Here is a 13,417-nt window from a genome sequence, read left to right as displayed (position 1 = left end):
TCTGAACTTGGCGCGCCATGATTCCGCTATAATTGTACTCCATTCGTAACAGTCAAAATTTAAAGATTGCAATTGCGGTGAACAACACACAAGGGATGCGTGCCGTTGTGGGGTCCAAGCATTCGGGATAGATCCCATCTTATTTCCTCGGATCTTCTGGGATATGATTAATTTTTATTGGGCGAAGAGCTAACCTCGCGGAGACGGGGCCCAAACCTTAAATTACTAGGCCAATCTACCGATCCTTCTGCCCCAATCAGACACCTGCCATCCCAGATACACGGGATTAGTCCCGAAACGCGGGGAATCAAGCATCATTACAGTCCGGGATGAGAACCGAAACTATAAACTGGCTGATGGCTGTGGGGAATGACACTATTACCCCGCATTGAACTAGATTAGGACGTGTTAGGAAACCCTAGAATAGAAAGTAAAGTATGTGAGATATGGAAAGATAGAAAAGGGGGTGTGTTGGCTGGGTTCTTCCAACAGCGAATCTATCAGGAGCAAGCTCTCTAAGCTTCAATTCAATCTTATACTAGAAGATAATAGAAATCTCTATTTGAACAATTTCAATCCTTCCCCACAACCATGAGCGACACGGGCTCTGGTGACCTTCAGCTAAAGAACGGATTCCAGCATCTGGAGTCAAGTGAATCGGGTCCTCCTGTCCAATTGGAAGGAGCAGTCCCTTCGTCGTCAATGGAACCAAGTAGTACTTCTCGCCAGGCTGTCGACTGGCCACAATGGAAGAAGAATGCTACGATTTTAATGGTCTCATTTCACTCCATGATCTCTGTGTTCATGGCAGCAGGAGTCGTGCCAGCAGTTTCTTCAATGGCAGAATCTTATGGCGTGTCCCTTGCTGACGCAAGCTACCTGGTGTCCATTCAAGTAAGTATTCTTCTTTCGTAATAATTCCCCAGAGTGGGATCGGGTTTGTTGATGATAAGAATCCGATTTCAGATCGTACTACTTGGAATAGCACCAATTTTCTGGATTGTCATCACAGAAAGATATGGCCGCCACTATATCCTGATATTTTCGGTCCTTGCGAGTATGGTGTGCAATATCGGAGGCGCCCGGTGCGAAAGTTACGCTAGCCAAATGATCACTCGTGTTTTGACTGCAGCTTTCATATCTCCACCGATTGGAATTGGAAGTGGAGTGGTGGCTGAACTATCTACTCCGGATGAATATGCCCGGAAGGTAGGATGGTGGGTTTTGATGACCATCCTCGGTACCCCGGCTGGTCCCTTTATCATGGGATTCGTGGTGCAGCATATTCGAGTGGAATTCATATTTTGGATATTTGCCATCATCAATTTCTTGCAAGCAGTCGCTTATATCTGCCTTGGCGGGGAGACGCTGCTTCGTGTTATGGAACCTGAGAATGATGCTGCCGAAGAAAAAATCTCGATCTTCCGTGGGTTGCTGCCCAAACGACTTGATGCGCGTCCAATCAGAATGTCGGATTTTGTGTCTCCATTCCGCCTAGCCAAGAACCCTCGGATCTTGGTAGCAGCCCTAGCTACTGCTATCACCTTCTGCTATGCAAATATCGTCTTCGTGGTTGAGATGCCCCTCACGTTTGGGGAGAAATTTCATCTCGATGCTCAACAAACCGGTCTCCAGTTCATCCCCATCATCATTGGATGCGTCATTGGAGAGCAGGTCGGTGGTCCAATGTCCGACTACTTCATGAAGGTATGTCGAAAGCGCAAAGGTCGAGTCTGTCCGGCCGACCGCCTCTGGTTGACTTATATTGGCTTCCTCACTATCATTGCTGGTCAGCTCGTTTGGGGGTTTCAACTTGAGCGGGCGAAAACTTGGAATGTGACCCCCTGTGTGGGAATCGCCATTGCCAGCTTTGGCAATCAGATTCAATCTACCATTCTCACAGCATATGCCATCGATACTTCGCCCAGTGGCTCTGCCTCAATTGGAGTGTTGTTCAACGTTATCAGGTTACTTTATGGTTTTGTTCGTCCTCCTCTACCTCGGCGCCTATTCCCCTCGCTAACAGAGCATCTAGGTCGGCCCTTTCTATTTCCCATACATGTTTCGTACTCTAGGTTTCACTGGTACGGCCGGACTCATGAGTGGAATTGTCGTTTTAGGTGGAATTATCCCAATATTGATTGTCCAGGTTACCAGTCCACGGGAATAATTACACGCAACGACAAGAGGAGAGTTACTCAAATTATGTGCAAATTGGACGAGAGAACGTTTTTATATTGTTAATTATATTTGCCATTTTCTTTTTCTTTCCATCGTCAAAAATATTGAAGGAACATTGACTACCAAAATAAACATGCAAGAAGAGACTACCATCCCAGCCTTTAGTCTCTATTCAAGTCAATTCCTGTCGTCGGGTCAATCTCCTGGCGTCCTTTGAAATCCACGCTTAGAGATTCGACACCGCCTCGAATCATAATAGTCCTTCAAGAAGGGGGTGATAACTTACTTTGCAAGCCCGCGAAGAACCTAAAATATACCAGGGAGAAAGATATTATGACTCAGTCCACTATCAAATGTATCAACAATGGCATCGACGACGGTGTCTATATGCAGCAGTGCTCATCGCCTTGACCTGGGGGTACGGGCACAGACGCCATGAGGATAATTGGGAGACAAAGGCCAAGGCTTGGATTCTGTGATAGGAGACTTGCGAGTCAAGCATGTCGAGGTCGATCGAGGGAGAGGAGGTAGGATGAGAAAGTTGTTAAAAGACCCCCGAGGGAAAGGGCAGACGAAGCATCTAAATAGCCGCTCGACCAGGCTGGGCGAGAAGAAGGGGTGTCTGGGTTGGGATGCATAGGGGAGCCATTTTCGGCGTCGTTTTCACAGGTCCCTATATTCTAAAAGTAAAATCTTGAAGAATAGATAGATAGTCTAGTACCTCGCTAAGTTTATATGCGAATATGTATTTCGGTCGCATGTCAGTCAAAACCACAACCCAAACCCTTCGAATACAGCTAGCTACACAACACCAAACCAATAAACAATACACGCCACTCTACAAAGTAAAATAACGTCGTACCAAACTTAAAGCTTCCCCCCACAATCAACCCAAGGAACCATGAACAGAGAAATAATTCTCATCCCCGGATGTCGGATATGCCAAAAGTAGGGTATAAGCCATATTAAGAAATTCCCCACATAAAACAGTTGTCCCTGTGGCCAAGTGGTTAAGGCATAGTGCTTATGGTTTCATCATACAGGAATCACTGAGATCGGCGGTTCGACCCCGCCCAGGGACAATTCTTTTTTCGTGTCCTTTTTTCTTTCACTTTTACCCGCACCACACTGCAACAACACACATCTTTATTTTATTCTATTTTGATTTGTTTCTTTTTACTCTTTACGTATTTGAAATATGTTGTAATTGTAGCTATGTCGTAATGAGCTCAACTGAAAATGTTTCTCGGGTCATCCACTACCGAGAGATAATAATATGTCAGTGGAAAGAAAGAAGGAAGGTGGATGAAACTGGCGGCCGTTTCACGTCAAACTATCCTTGGCACCTCCTACTGCCCCCAACACTAGAGAGCACAAAGCAGACTGCCAAACATGACTATTTACCCGGTCACTGTCCGCACCAAGTCTTGGTGCAAGCAGATCCTCATAACTGACCCAAGTGTACTGCCACAAGTCCCCCTCCGGAGTCTGACGACTTGGTTAACTATTTTCCGATTGTTTCCGCTTAGTCAATCTTCACGGACAACCCTAGGCTATTTACGTGCTTGATCGACCCTCAGTGTTCCTGGATCCATCGGTCGTGGACTCACAAGCGATGTTTAGACTTACTAGAGTGGGTTAGTGTGTGGCTATCAGCTACAGACTATGCCTGGTTGACATTGGGTTGGCTACTCTGTATGCGGCATTTCCCCGCTGGCTGGGTGGTTTTTCCGCAAAGACAAGTGCCGAGTTGACGACCCGCCGTTTACCGGAGCTCTCGGGCCTTGAATGATCGACGGTGATCGACATTGGGGGCATTTGTCTTCTTCAGTGTTGCTGGTTGGTTTCTGTGTGAGAGGTGCAGAGTAAGTAGGCATTTGATGTTTTTATAAATGATACTTTCAGAGTATATGGGGATTTAAGGTAGGTATGGGTGGCTGCAGATAATCTGCACCCCACGGCGTGAAGAAAACAAGGCAGGACGACGACTCACTCTGTCCCCGCCAAGAATGGCGTCCCTTGGCCTGGATAGTTCCTGCAGTGGACCTGTTGATCACTATCCTACTCTCGGATTTCCCGACACACACACACGGCGTTTCGTCATTCCGGAGACTCATGACCGGATACGTACAGGCACCGAGGTTCGTCTGCCCTATTGTCTTGTTTGGTCGCTGAGGTATCTGCAATTCCAACAAATCGGGACCTGCGGCGAGGTCTGCAGCTCATTTCGCGTACCAGATGGCCCATGTTGCAGGATCTCGGGATTTCCGGTGTGAATATCGGACTTCATTGTCCACGCGAAGGGTATAAGTTTGTAGAATCGTATGCAGCAGAGAAGGTCTATCGAAAGAATTAGCAAGATCTGATCGGAATCCGAATCTGAAGGCTCCATCACCATGCGTTCTCTCGTCCTCTCCTCTCTTTTAGCCCTCACCTCAGCCCTATCCGTCGAGGACCTCTACGTCTCCGAGGCCCCCTCGTCCCCTCGCCCCTATATCCTCCCTCACTATGAGAACTCCCATGCCGTGACGATCGGCTCCCAACTGTACCGGTTCACCGTCACCGGCCCCTCCTCCGACTATGCCTTCACGCTTATGAGCACCAATGCGCCCTCGAGCGGCTCCCTCGGTGTCCTCCCTCACATCCACCGCACGCACTATGAGAACTTCTTCAATTTCAAGGGTCGCTTCCAGCTCTGGGCCCAAAAGGGCGATGGAGAACAGGAGGGCCGTCTCCTCACGCAGGGAGACTATGGCTCTGTGCCTCGGAACACGACACACACGTTCCAGATCCTCGACCCGGACACTGAGATGGTGGGAGTGATTGTTCCTGGTGGATTTGAGTAAGCAAATACCCCATCTATCTACTCACATATCAGCATATTAATCAACTCTTGAAACAATAGGGACCTCTTCTACGCCCTCGGCACCAACTACACCTCCGGCACCGAAACCCCCTACGTACCTGGCTCCAGCAACTCTTCTTCCTCCTCCGCCACCGGTCCCGACAGCAGCACCATCTCCAGTCTGCAACAATACGACGTCTACGCTCAACTCGACTTCACTCCCCGCCGCGACTTCGTCAACGGCTCCGCTCCCTCCGACTCCGGCTGGCACACCGAATCCGACACCCTCGGCGCCGCGGGCCAGCCATACTTCATCGCCAACAACTACGGCCCCAAGTACCTCAACTCGCAGTACGGGGCGTACCAGATCGTGCAGCCATTGGTGACGGCCACGCAGGCCCAGGATACAAACTATACCCTGAGCACAATCATCATGAGCCGACAGCCGAGCAACGCGACAGCCCCGACGTGGACCGCGGGCCCGGCGGCGTTGGAGGTGCTGGAGGGTAGTGTGCAGGTGCAGATTGGGGAGTATGAGACTGCCAGAGTGGAGATGGGAGATGTGGTGTTTGTGCCTAAGGGAGTGACGTATAAATATTGGAATGAGGGGGCACAGGCCAAGGTATTGTATGTTTCTTCGGGTGCGGATGGGGTGGATAGTCAGTTGATAAAGGGGGGAAGGACGTGGGAGGATCCGGTTTGGCCGAAGTATTTTTAGATACTAGAATAGTATACTAGTATGATGGGGGATGTGTAGACTAGGTATTGTACAAAAATAGAAATTTCGCGATATTCTTTCTTTCTTTGTGAGTGAGTCTGGGCGGCGACGCGTCGGTGTGATGGAAATTCAGCACGTTGCAGGACCAAGAATCCCCGGCTGCGGGGGTGGGCTTGGCTGGATGGTCTGATCATATTTAGTTGTAGTACTAGTAGTGGTAGTGTAACTGGCGGAGGGGAGGTGCTGTAAGGAACCGTCGGGTTAATTATTAATAGTTGGTTAGGGTCCTGCAGATGGAACATGAACATGAACATGTCCTGGCCAATGTACTTTGTGGAATTATCTTCCTCGTGCATAAAGCCTATCCCCTGGTTGTTAGTAAGTTTATGCCTGAGGTAGTACAACAAGTATTTGGGCTACAGCTGAATTGAAGTTCTCACCCTGCAAGGGGAAGACCAATTAGTTGTGTGTTGTTGTTGTTATCGTCATTGTTATTGTAACATGAGTGGGGAAGACTAATTGACAATCCCGTCACTTCCCATTTTCAGGTTTTGTGCAACATCACTGCCAATTGATTTTCTTATTATGATAATAATAATACTGTATTTTATGGCATGACACGAGTGGAATTCAACGTCATCGCCTGCCAAGCCAGTCCCCTTCCATCCAGACCTCCCGATTACCAAGCCCTCCCGCCAGTCAGCTTCGACTTCCTCCTCATCGCCAAGCCTGGGTCTCGGCCGGGGCATGGACCCCCCGGCCAATGAGCAACGCGCCATTGGCCGTGTGTCTGCATCTATTTACGCTTTCCAGGATTCCTTACCGAAAGATATCATCCCAAGTAAGGTACACACCCGACTGGTATCTAACAAAACATGCTGGGAACAGACGGCTCCTACATTCGTACTAAGTAGTATTATTAGTATCAACTCAGTTAGTAGCTACTTACTGCCAATGCCAATGCCAATGCCAATCCCATTCACTCTATATAACTCCCTCGGTCTCCCCCTCTCTTCCTCTCCCCTTCCCCTCCCCTACCTTCTCCTCTCACTTCTCCAATTGCCTCATCTTCCCTGGACCTAGTCCATTCCTCCCCTTCCCTTCCACGCGACCATGCGTCCCATCGGTCTCGTCGGCCTCATTGGCCTCGCCAATGCCGCCTGCCCTTACATGAGTCGTGACCTCTCTGCGCGCGACGCCTCAGATGCCTCAGAATCCACTGAGGAATTCCTCTCTCAGTACTACCTCAATGACAATAACACCTACCTCACTTCCGATGTGGGCGGCCCAATTGAGGACCAGAACAGTTTGAGCGCCGGTGAACGCGGTCCCACTTTGCTGGAGGACTTCATCTTCCGCCAGAAGATCCAGCGCTTCGATCATGAGCGAGTAAGTTCTATTGTTGGTCTACTACCCAATTGCACCACTAAGAATGTAGGTTCCCGAACGCGCTGTGCATGCCCGTGGCGCCGGTGCCCATGGTGTCTTTGTCTCCTACGGCGACTTCTCCAACCTCACCGCGGCCTCCTTCCTCTCCGAAAAGGGCAAGGAAACTCCCATGTTTGTGCGCTTTTCCACTGTCGCTGGTAGTCGTGGCAGTACCGATCTTGCTCGCGATGTGCACGGTTTTGCGACTCGCTTCTACACCGATGAGGGTAATTTCGGTAAGCTATCCATGTCTTCTATATTCTCAACCAAACACTGACCCGTCAGATCTCGTGGGAAACAACATCCCCGTGTTCTTCATTCAGGATGCCATTCAATTTCCCGATCTGATCCACGCCGTCAAGCCCAGAGGTGACAGCGAGATTCCCCAAGCTGCTACTGCCCACGACTCGGCCTGGGACTTCTTCAGCCAACAGCCCAGCGCCCTGCATACTCTTTTCTGGGCGATGGCTGGACACGGTATCCCGCGCTCCTTCCGGCATGTGGACGGCTTCGGCGTGCACACATACCGGCTCGTGACGGACAGCGGCGCGTCCAAGCTGGTCAAGTTCCATTGGAAGTCGCTACAGGGCAAGGCCAGCATGGTCTGGGAAGAAGCGCAGCAGGTCTCGGGCAAGAACTCGGACTTTATGCGTCAGGATCTCTGGACATCGATTGAGTATGGACGGTACCCGGAGTGGGAGGTATGCGCTACACATTCCCTTGAAAGGAGCTCAAAACTAACATGCGCAGCTCGGCGTACAAATCATGGACGAAGAAGACCAGCTGCGCTTCGGGTTCGATCTCTTCGATCCCACAAAGATCGTGCCGGAAGAGTACGTGCCCATCACGAAGCTCGGAAAAATGACCCTCAACCGCAACCCGCTCAACTACTTTGCGGAGACCGAGCAAGTCATGGTATGTTGCTCCTTACTTCCGTGTCTCTCCACCCGCATAACCTTCATGGACCTTACCTACTCTACAAACCAATCTAACCGCACCAGTTCCAACCGGGCCACATCGTCCGCGGAGTCGACTTCACCGAAGACCCTCTGCTGCAGGGCCGTCTCTTCTCCTACCTCGACACCCAGTTGAACCGCCACGGCGGCCCCAACTTCGAACAGCTGCCTATCAACCAGCCCCGCGTCCCAATCCACAACAACAACCGCGATGGCGCAGGTAAATCCCCTCTCCCCTCCCTTACCTCCCCCATCACCACCAACTAACCACCCACCCCACACATATAGGCCAAATGTACATCCCCCTCAACCCGAACGCCTACAGCCCCAACACCCTCAACTCCGCCTCCCCGAAACAAGCCAACCAAACAACCGGCAACGGCTTCTTCACCTCCCCAGGCCGCACCACCTCAGGCCACCTCCTACGCAGCACGTCCCCTACCTTCCAAGACGTGTGGTCCCAGCCCCGTCTCTTCTACAACTCCCTCGTCCCCACGGAACAACAATTCCTAATCGACGCAATCCGCTTCGAAACCAGCAACGTCAAATCCACCACCGTCCGGCAGAACGTCATCATCCAACTCAACCGCATCTCCAACGACCTCGCCCGACGCGTCGCCCGCGCCATCGACGTCCCCGCCCCCTCCCCAGACCCAACATACTACCACGACAACAAAACCACCGACGTAGGCACCTTCGGCACGCCGCTCAAGAAACTCTCCAACCTCAAAGTCGGCTTCCTCGCCTCTGTGCAAACACCCTCGTCAATCACTGCCGCACAGGACCTCGCGACAGAGCTGAAAGACGATGAAGTGGACGTGGTAGTCGTCGCGGAGAGATTAACTGACGGAGTCGATCAGACGTATTCGGCCTCGGACGCGATCCAGTTCGATGCGGTGATTGTGGCGCCTGGTGCGGAGGGGCTCTTTCCGGAGGGATCGGTCACTGCGCCGCAGCGCAATTCTACGGCCAGTGCGGTGAGCACGTTGTATCCGGCTGGAAGACCGTTGCAGGTGCTGGTGGATGCGTTTCGGTTCGGGAAGACGGTGGGGGCGGTTGGAAGTGGGGAGGGTGCGTTGCGGAATGCGGGGATTGATGATGAGAGGGAGGGTGTTGTGGTGGGGCAAACGGTTGGGGCCGAGTTTGTGGATAGTGTTAGAGAGGGGTTGAGGACGTTTAGGTTCCTGGATCGGTTCGCGCTGGATGAGGAGTAATCGGTCTTTCTTTACTGGTGGTGAGTGGTGATGGGTGGATGATGGATGGATGTCTCTTGAGGTTAGAGGCATCTGTTAACGGTCTGCTGTTCTGTTACGCGACAGCGGTATTATGGCGGGGTTGTCTTCTTGTATCTATTAGCGTGCTCGCATACATACATTATCTAGTCGTGGCTGGTACACTGGCCGGTCGGAAGACTGGCGTGGTGAGCCGGTTGTGGCTAGCAAGGATCGATCGATCGTAATTCATATTATGTAGCATTAATTGATTATGTACTTCTCATCCACATATGGAAGGATACCTATGTTACAGAAGCGACCGTCTCGTAGTTAAAGTGAGCAAGCTGTTCAGCTAAGCTGAGCCAGAGTGGCCTTGCTCCGTGCACTCATCTGCCGCTTGGCCTGCGCTGCTGAGCTGGAAGTGCTGTTCTGTCCCAGAATGACCCACTCGGCCACCGTGGCACCAGCAGTCTCGTTGGCCTGGTTGCCTGCGATCAGAAGCGTGGCGAACCGGGCCTTCTGGACGGGCGCATCCAGTGTAATTGTGGTGGTGTTGGCGGTGGGGATAGAGACTACGTTCAGCTCCTCAGCAGAGATGGCGTTGTACGGCTTCGACTGCACGATGTTGGACATCGATGCAACCACCCGGTATCCTGTGGAGTTCGAGCCAGCGGCAGCGAACACAGTGGAGGGGTTTCCGATGGGCGAATCGTGGAAGATGACGGTCAGGTTCTGGGGAGGTGCCTGAGACCAGTCGAAGTAGAAGCCAGAAACTGCCTCCGCAGCCGCGTCTGTCGTGGTGGACAAAGTGACCGTCAAAGAAGTCAAGTCAGACGTCGAGGGCTGCCATTTGGTGGAGGTAGCACCGTCCACGGCAGAGATGGGGAACTGGCCTGGCTCGTAGGCATCCGGGGAGTAAACTGGATGACACTGGACTTGGTTACCAGGAGTTGTGTTCACAGATCCGATCATGCGGTTCGGGACAGTCAGTTCTCCGGAGAGTGGAAGGTAGTAAATAGTTGCCTCATCGGCCGAGGCGGTGGACTGGCCGACTTGGACCTTGATGCTAACGTTGGAGAAGAGAAGGTCGGCGCTTGCCAGTGGTGCAAGAGATGAATCCCGCTGGATCGTGGTGTGCGTGTAGTTAGACCACGCAGAAATCGGCCATCCATGCCAGTAGAAGGTCCGGTAAGTGATATGAGGGATCTGGGGCGGAAGGTTCGGGTCGATGTAGAGGGTGTCATCAGGGTGCAGACGCAGACCAAGGTACCCATAGAGGGCTACCTGGTTAGCACCACCGTGGCCGGTAATGAATGGGAACGCGGGGTGAGTTCCGCCATTGATGCTAGCATCGTCGATCATCTGCTCAGACAGCTGGTACCACGGACCACGTGCATATGGGGCGTAAGAGTACTGGTGGTAGGTGTAGGCAGAGCAGCCGGACGGAGAGACATCGCTGGCGACGATCGCGAAGATGGCATATGTCATCGCTGGTCCATCTGCGGATTGCTTGTTTGCATACTGTATTTGTTAGCTTGGAACCTCACATGGGTCCTTGCAACTTACGTAGTCCAAGTCGGTCAGCGAGTTCGTCGCCGTGTAGTTGTCCGACTCATAAGTCAACGGGAACGTGTTGAGGACGATGTCGGCCTGCTTAACGACAGCAGTGCCGTTCATCGTTGTGTATTCCAGAGTGACACCGTTCTCGCGGAGAATGAGAACGTCCTCTGCAATTTCGTCCCATGTCTCATTCGGCTCCAGACCGAACTGCTTGCGGAACTTGTTGGCGTTCTGCAGTGTTTCGGCAATCAACGGCATAGTAAATCCGCCCGCATTGATGCTGTTGGCATACTCATCCTGCGGAGGTCAGCTAAATCATGTGAAAGGGGCATGTTACCTACCGGATCAGTCATGTTCGTCAATGTCCAGGATGAGCCATTCCGCTCCACCAGTTCAGAGTAGAGGGTGGCTGCTGCATCATAGATCGGGAACAGGTAGTTCTTGAACCACGCCGTGTCGCCACTTGCAACCCACTGATTGATCATTGCCAGGCCAATGTCGCCATTCAGATGATACTGGTAGTCCCAGCACGGTCCGGTTGCGGTGCAGTTGCCAAATCTCCCGCTGGTCCAGGGGTAGATCGCCGCGGAAGAGCTGAAAGAGGTCTGGTTCTTCGAGCCAGTAAATGCCGTTTCGATGTTGGCCTGAGCTTGGTAGTGCAATGCGATACGGTAGTTGGTGAACCGCTGAGCCGACTCAGGGTGAGAGGCCACAAGACCAGGCTGCATCCATAGATCTGCATCCCAGAAGATCTGGCCACCGTACGAATCCGAGGTAAGTCCACCAGGCGCACAACTGTCAACATTCACAGGGATTCCACCAGCAGCCGCGATCGCATTGGTTCCAGCGGTGTTCTGCAACAGATAGTAGGTGTTCGTGACAGCAATGATGGCCGAGTCGACAATGTGGCTGTCCTCAGGTAGCCTGCCGGTCGCTGGATCCGTGAAGCGATCGACAGAGTTGTCATGCATAATCGTGGCCCATTCTCCGACATGCGACTGCAGCGACTTGACGTAGCCATCAGCCAAGCCAGCCAGGCATGCAGCCTTGGCTGTCTCCTGTGTGAGAAGGAAGTAGTCCGTGGTGGCGGCGCCCACAAACTTGGTGATGCGGACAGTCTCATTCGCCCTAAACGTGACATCGACCGCTTGTGCAACCGACGAGCTGTTTGTGCTCACATAAGGCTTGTCGGTAACGATCCTACGCGAAGACAAGTTGACACCCTCGGAGCCATCCAAGGTCGCATAGACGTAAGCCGTGACGTTGTTGACTCCCCAGGGCCGTACAGCAGAGAAGATTGCACCCTCCTCTTGACCAGATGCGACGAAGTCTGTGCGGACAGCTGCATAGCCATCCAGCACGTTGACCACCGTGGCATTACCGTTTGTCAGAGGGGTGATCTCCATGTCCACCACGGCTCGGTTCACGTACAATTTGTGCGCGAAGAGTCGATAAGTGATTGCATAAGAGCCTTTGTTTCCTTGAGGGGTCCAGGTATACGACCAGGACAGTACGCCCGACTTGAAGTCATAGGTAGACTCAAAGTTCGAAATCGTGCGGTTATCCACGGTAGAGTCCAGGTACGTGTCATCACCCAAGTCAAGAACCAGGCCACTCCAGTGCGGAACACCACTGATCACACTGTCATCTCCATACTGCGAAAGCCAAGGGAAGTTGGAGCCGTTGGTGTGGGCTTGTCTATCCCAGAAACCGGAGATAGTAGCGAAACTCTGACGCCGGGAGTACAGGGGCCAGCCATTGATCACATCGCCATTGACGGGATCGTCAAGCTCGAAGAAGGGACCAATGTTGGCAACATTGATTCCCAGGTATCCGTTGGCAACAGACCCACGCGACTGGTAGTGGCCCTGATCAGGCGTGGTGGTGGTGAGCAGCCAATGATCCTCATCCCAGGTCACGCCCGAGAATTTAGTCGGATAGACATTGGTGGAGTTAAGAGCTGTTTGGGGCACGTCGCGACCGGCGTGTCTCTTCAAAGACGCCGAAATACGCGCATTTTTTCCTTGCAGACCGTCCACACCCGCAGGAAGATGCAGCAAAAGCGGCAACAAAGTTGCCAGGAACTACCACGATGAGTTAGCCACAATTCTATGGGTCAGGATTTTGAAACACACCTTGACTTGCATCTTGCAAAGGCCGGGAGCCCAGTGAAGCTATGCGGTTGCTTTATCCGCTCAGAAAGTGGAAGGGATGGAGAGAAGGATAGGAGATATAAATAAGATTTGAGTGCGACGCGAGATTCGATCGGAGTTTTATCCTGCAGTAGTCGGTCCACCTCGTGTCCGAGACAGGGAATGCCAAGGGCGATCGGTGAAATGAACGAGAGACAGGCGAACACCAGGAGATTAAATGCACTGCCCCTTGAGAAAATTCTTGAGGAACTTCAGTTCTGGGTCAGCGGTGATGGAATTACCCCGCGGGAGATGATGGAACCGAACCGAAGAACCTTCGTCACTTGCTGGCACGGTCCTCAGGGCAAGGCATTCCTACTCGA

General features: G+C 52.2%; 4 protein-coding genes and 1 non-coding gene across 5 annotated transcripts; 4 read left to right on the top strand and 1 right to left on the bottom strand.

The window, feature by feature from the left end:
- Positions 1-591: 591 nt before the first annotated feature.
- Positions 592-2,170, top strand: BO88DRAFT_469072 (MFS transporter; the record flags this gene model as incomplete). The annotated part of the gene is made up of 3 exons (XM_025711599.1): positions 592-894; positions 967-1,978; positions 2,076-2,170. The coding sequence occupies 3 exons, from the start codon at positions 592-594 to the stop codon at positions 2,168-2,170; spliced, it is 1,410 nt and encodes a 469-aa protein (XP_025560435.1).
- A 1,003-nt stretch (positions 2,171-3,173) lies between these two features.
- On the top strand, positions 3,174-3,263 carry BO88DRAFT_t213. Its single transcript has one exon. It is a non-coding gene; the product is annotated as a tRNA-Ile (tRNA).
- Positions 3,264-4,577: 1,314 nt separating this feature from the next.
- On the top strand, positions 4,578-5,744 carry BO88DRAFT_437128 (quercetin 2,3-dioxygenase; the record flags this gene model as incomplete). Its single annotated transcript, XM_025709610.1, has 2 exons — positions 4,578-5,023; positions 5,087-5,744. The coding sequence occupies 2 exons, from the start codon at positions 4,578-4,580 to the stop codon at positions 5,742-5,744; spliced, it is 1,104 nt and encodes a 367-aa protein (XP_025560434.1).
- Positions 5,745-6,783: 1,039 nt separating this feature from the next.
- On the top strand, positions 6,784-9,632 carry cat1 (catalase catB). Its single transcript, XM_025707216.1, has 6 exons — positions 6,784-7,133; positions 7,183-7,408; positions 7,458-7,873; positions 7,923-8,087; positions 8,174-8,348; positions 8,417-9,632. The coding sequence occupies exons 1-6, from the start codon at positions 6,858-6,860 to the stop codon at positions 9,340-9,342; spliced, it is 2,184 nt and encodes a 727-aa protein (XP_025560433.1). The 5' UTR covers positions 6,784-6,857; the 3' UTR covers positions 9,343-9,632.
- On the bottom strand, positions 9,517-13,207 carry treA (alpha,alpha-trehalase treA). The gene is made up of 4 exons (XM_025701287.1): positions 13,038-13,207; positions 11,244-12,986; positions 10,909-11,199; positions 9,517-10,863 (listed from the first exon to the last, which is right to left on the bottom strand). Exons 1-4 carry the CDS (start codon positions 13,047-13,049, stop codon positions 9,691-9,693), a joined length of 3,219 nt encoding a protein of 1,072 aa, XP_025560432.1. The 5' UTR covers positions 13,050-13,207; the 3' UTR covers positions 9,517-9,690.
- Between the last annotated feature and the right edge of the window lie 210 nt (positions 13,208-13,417).

This window comes from Aspergillus vadensis, assembly GCF_003184925.1.
Source record: "Aspergillus vadensis CBS 113365 unplaced genomic scaffold BO88scaffold_20, whole genome shotgun sequence".
In the NCBI taxonomy this organism is placed as follows: Eukaryota; Fungi; Ascomycota; class Eurotiomycetes; order Eurotiales; family Aspergillaceae; genus Aspergillus; species Aspergillus vadensis.
Note: the sequence above shows the minus strand (reverse complement) of the source record. Positions and strands in the feature narration are given on the sequence as shown.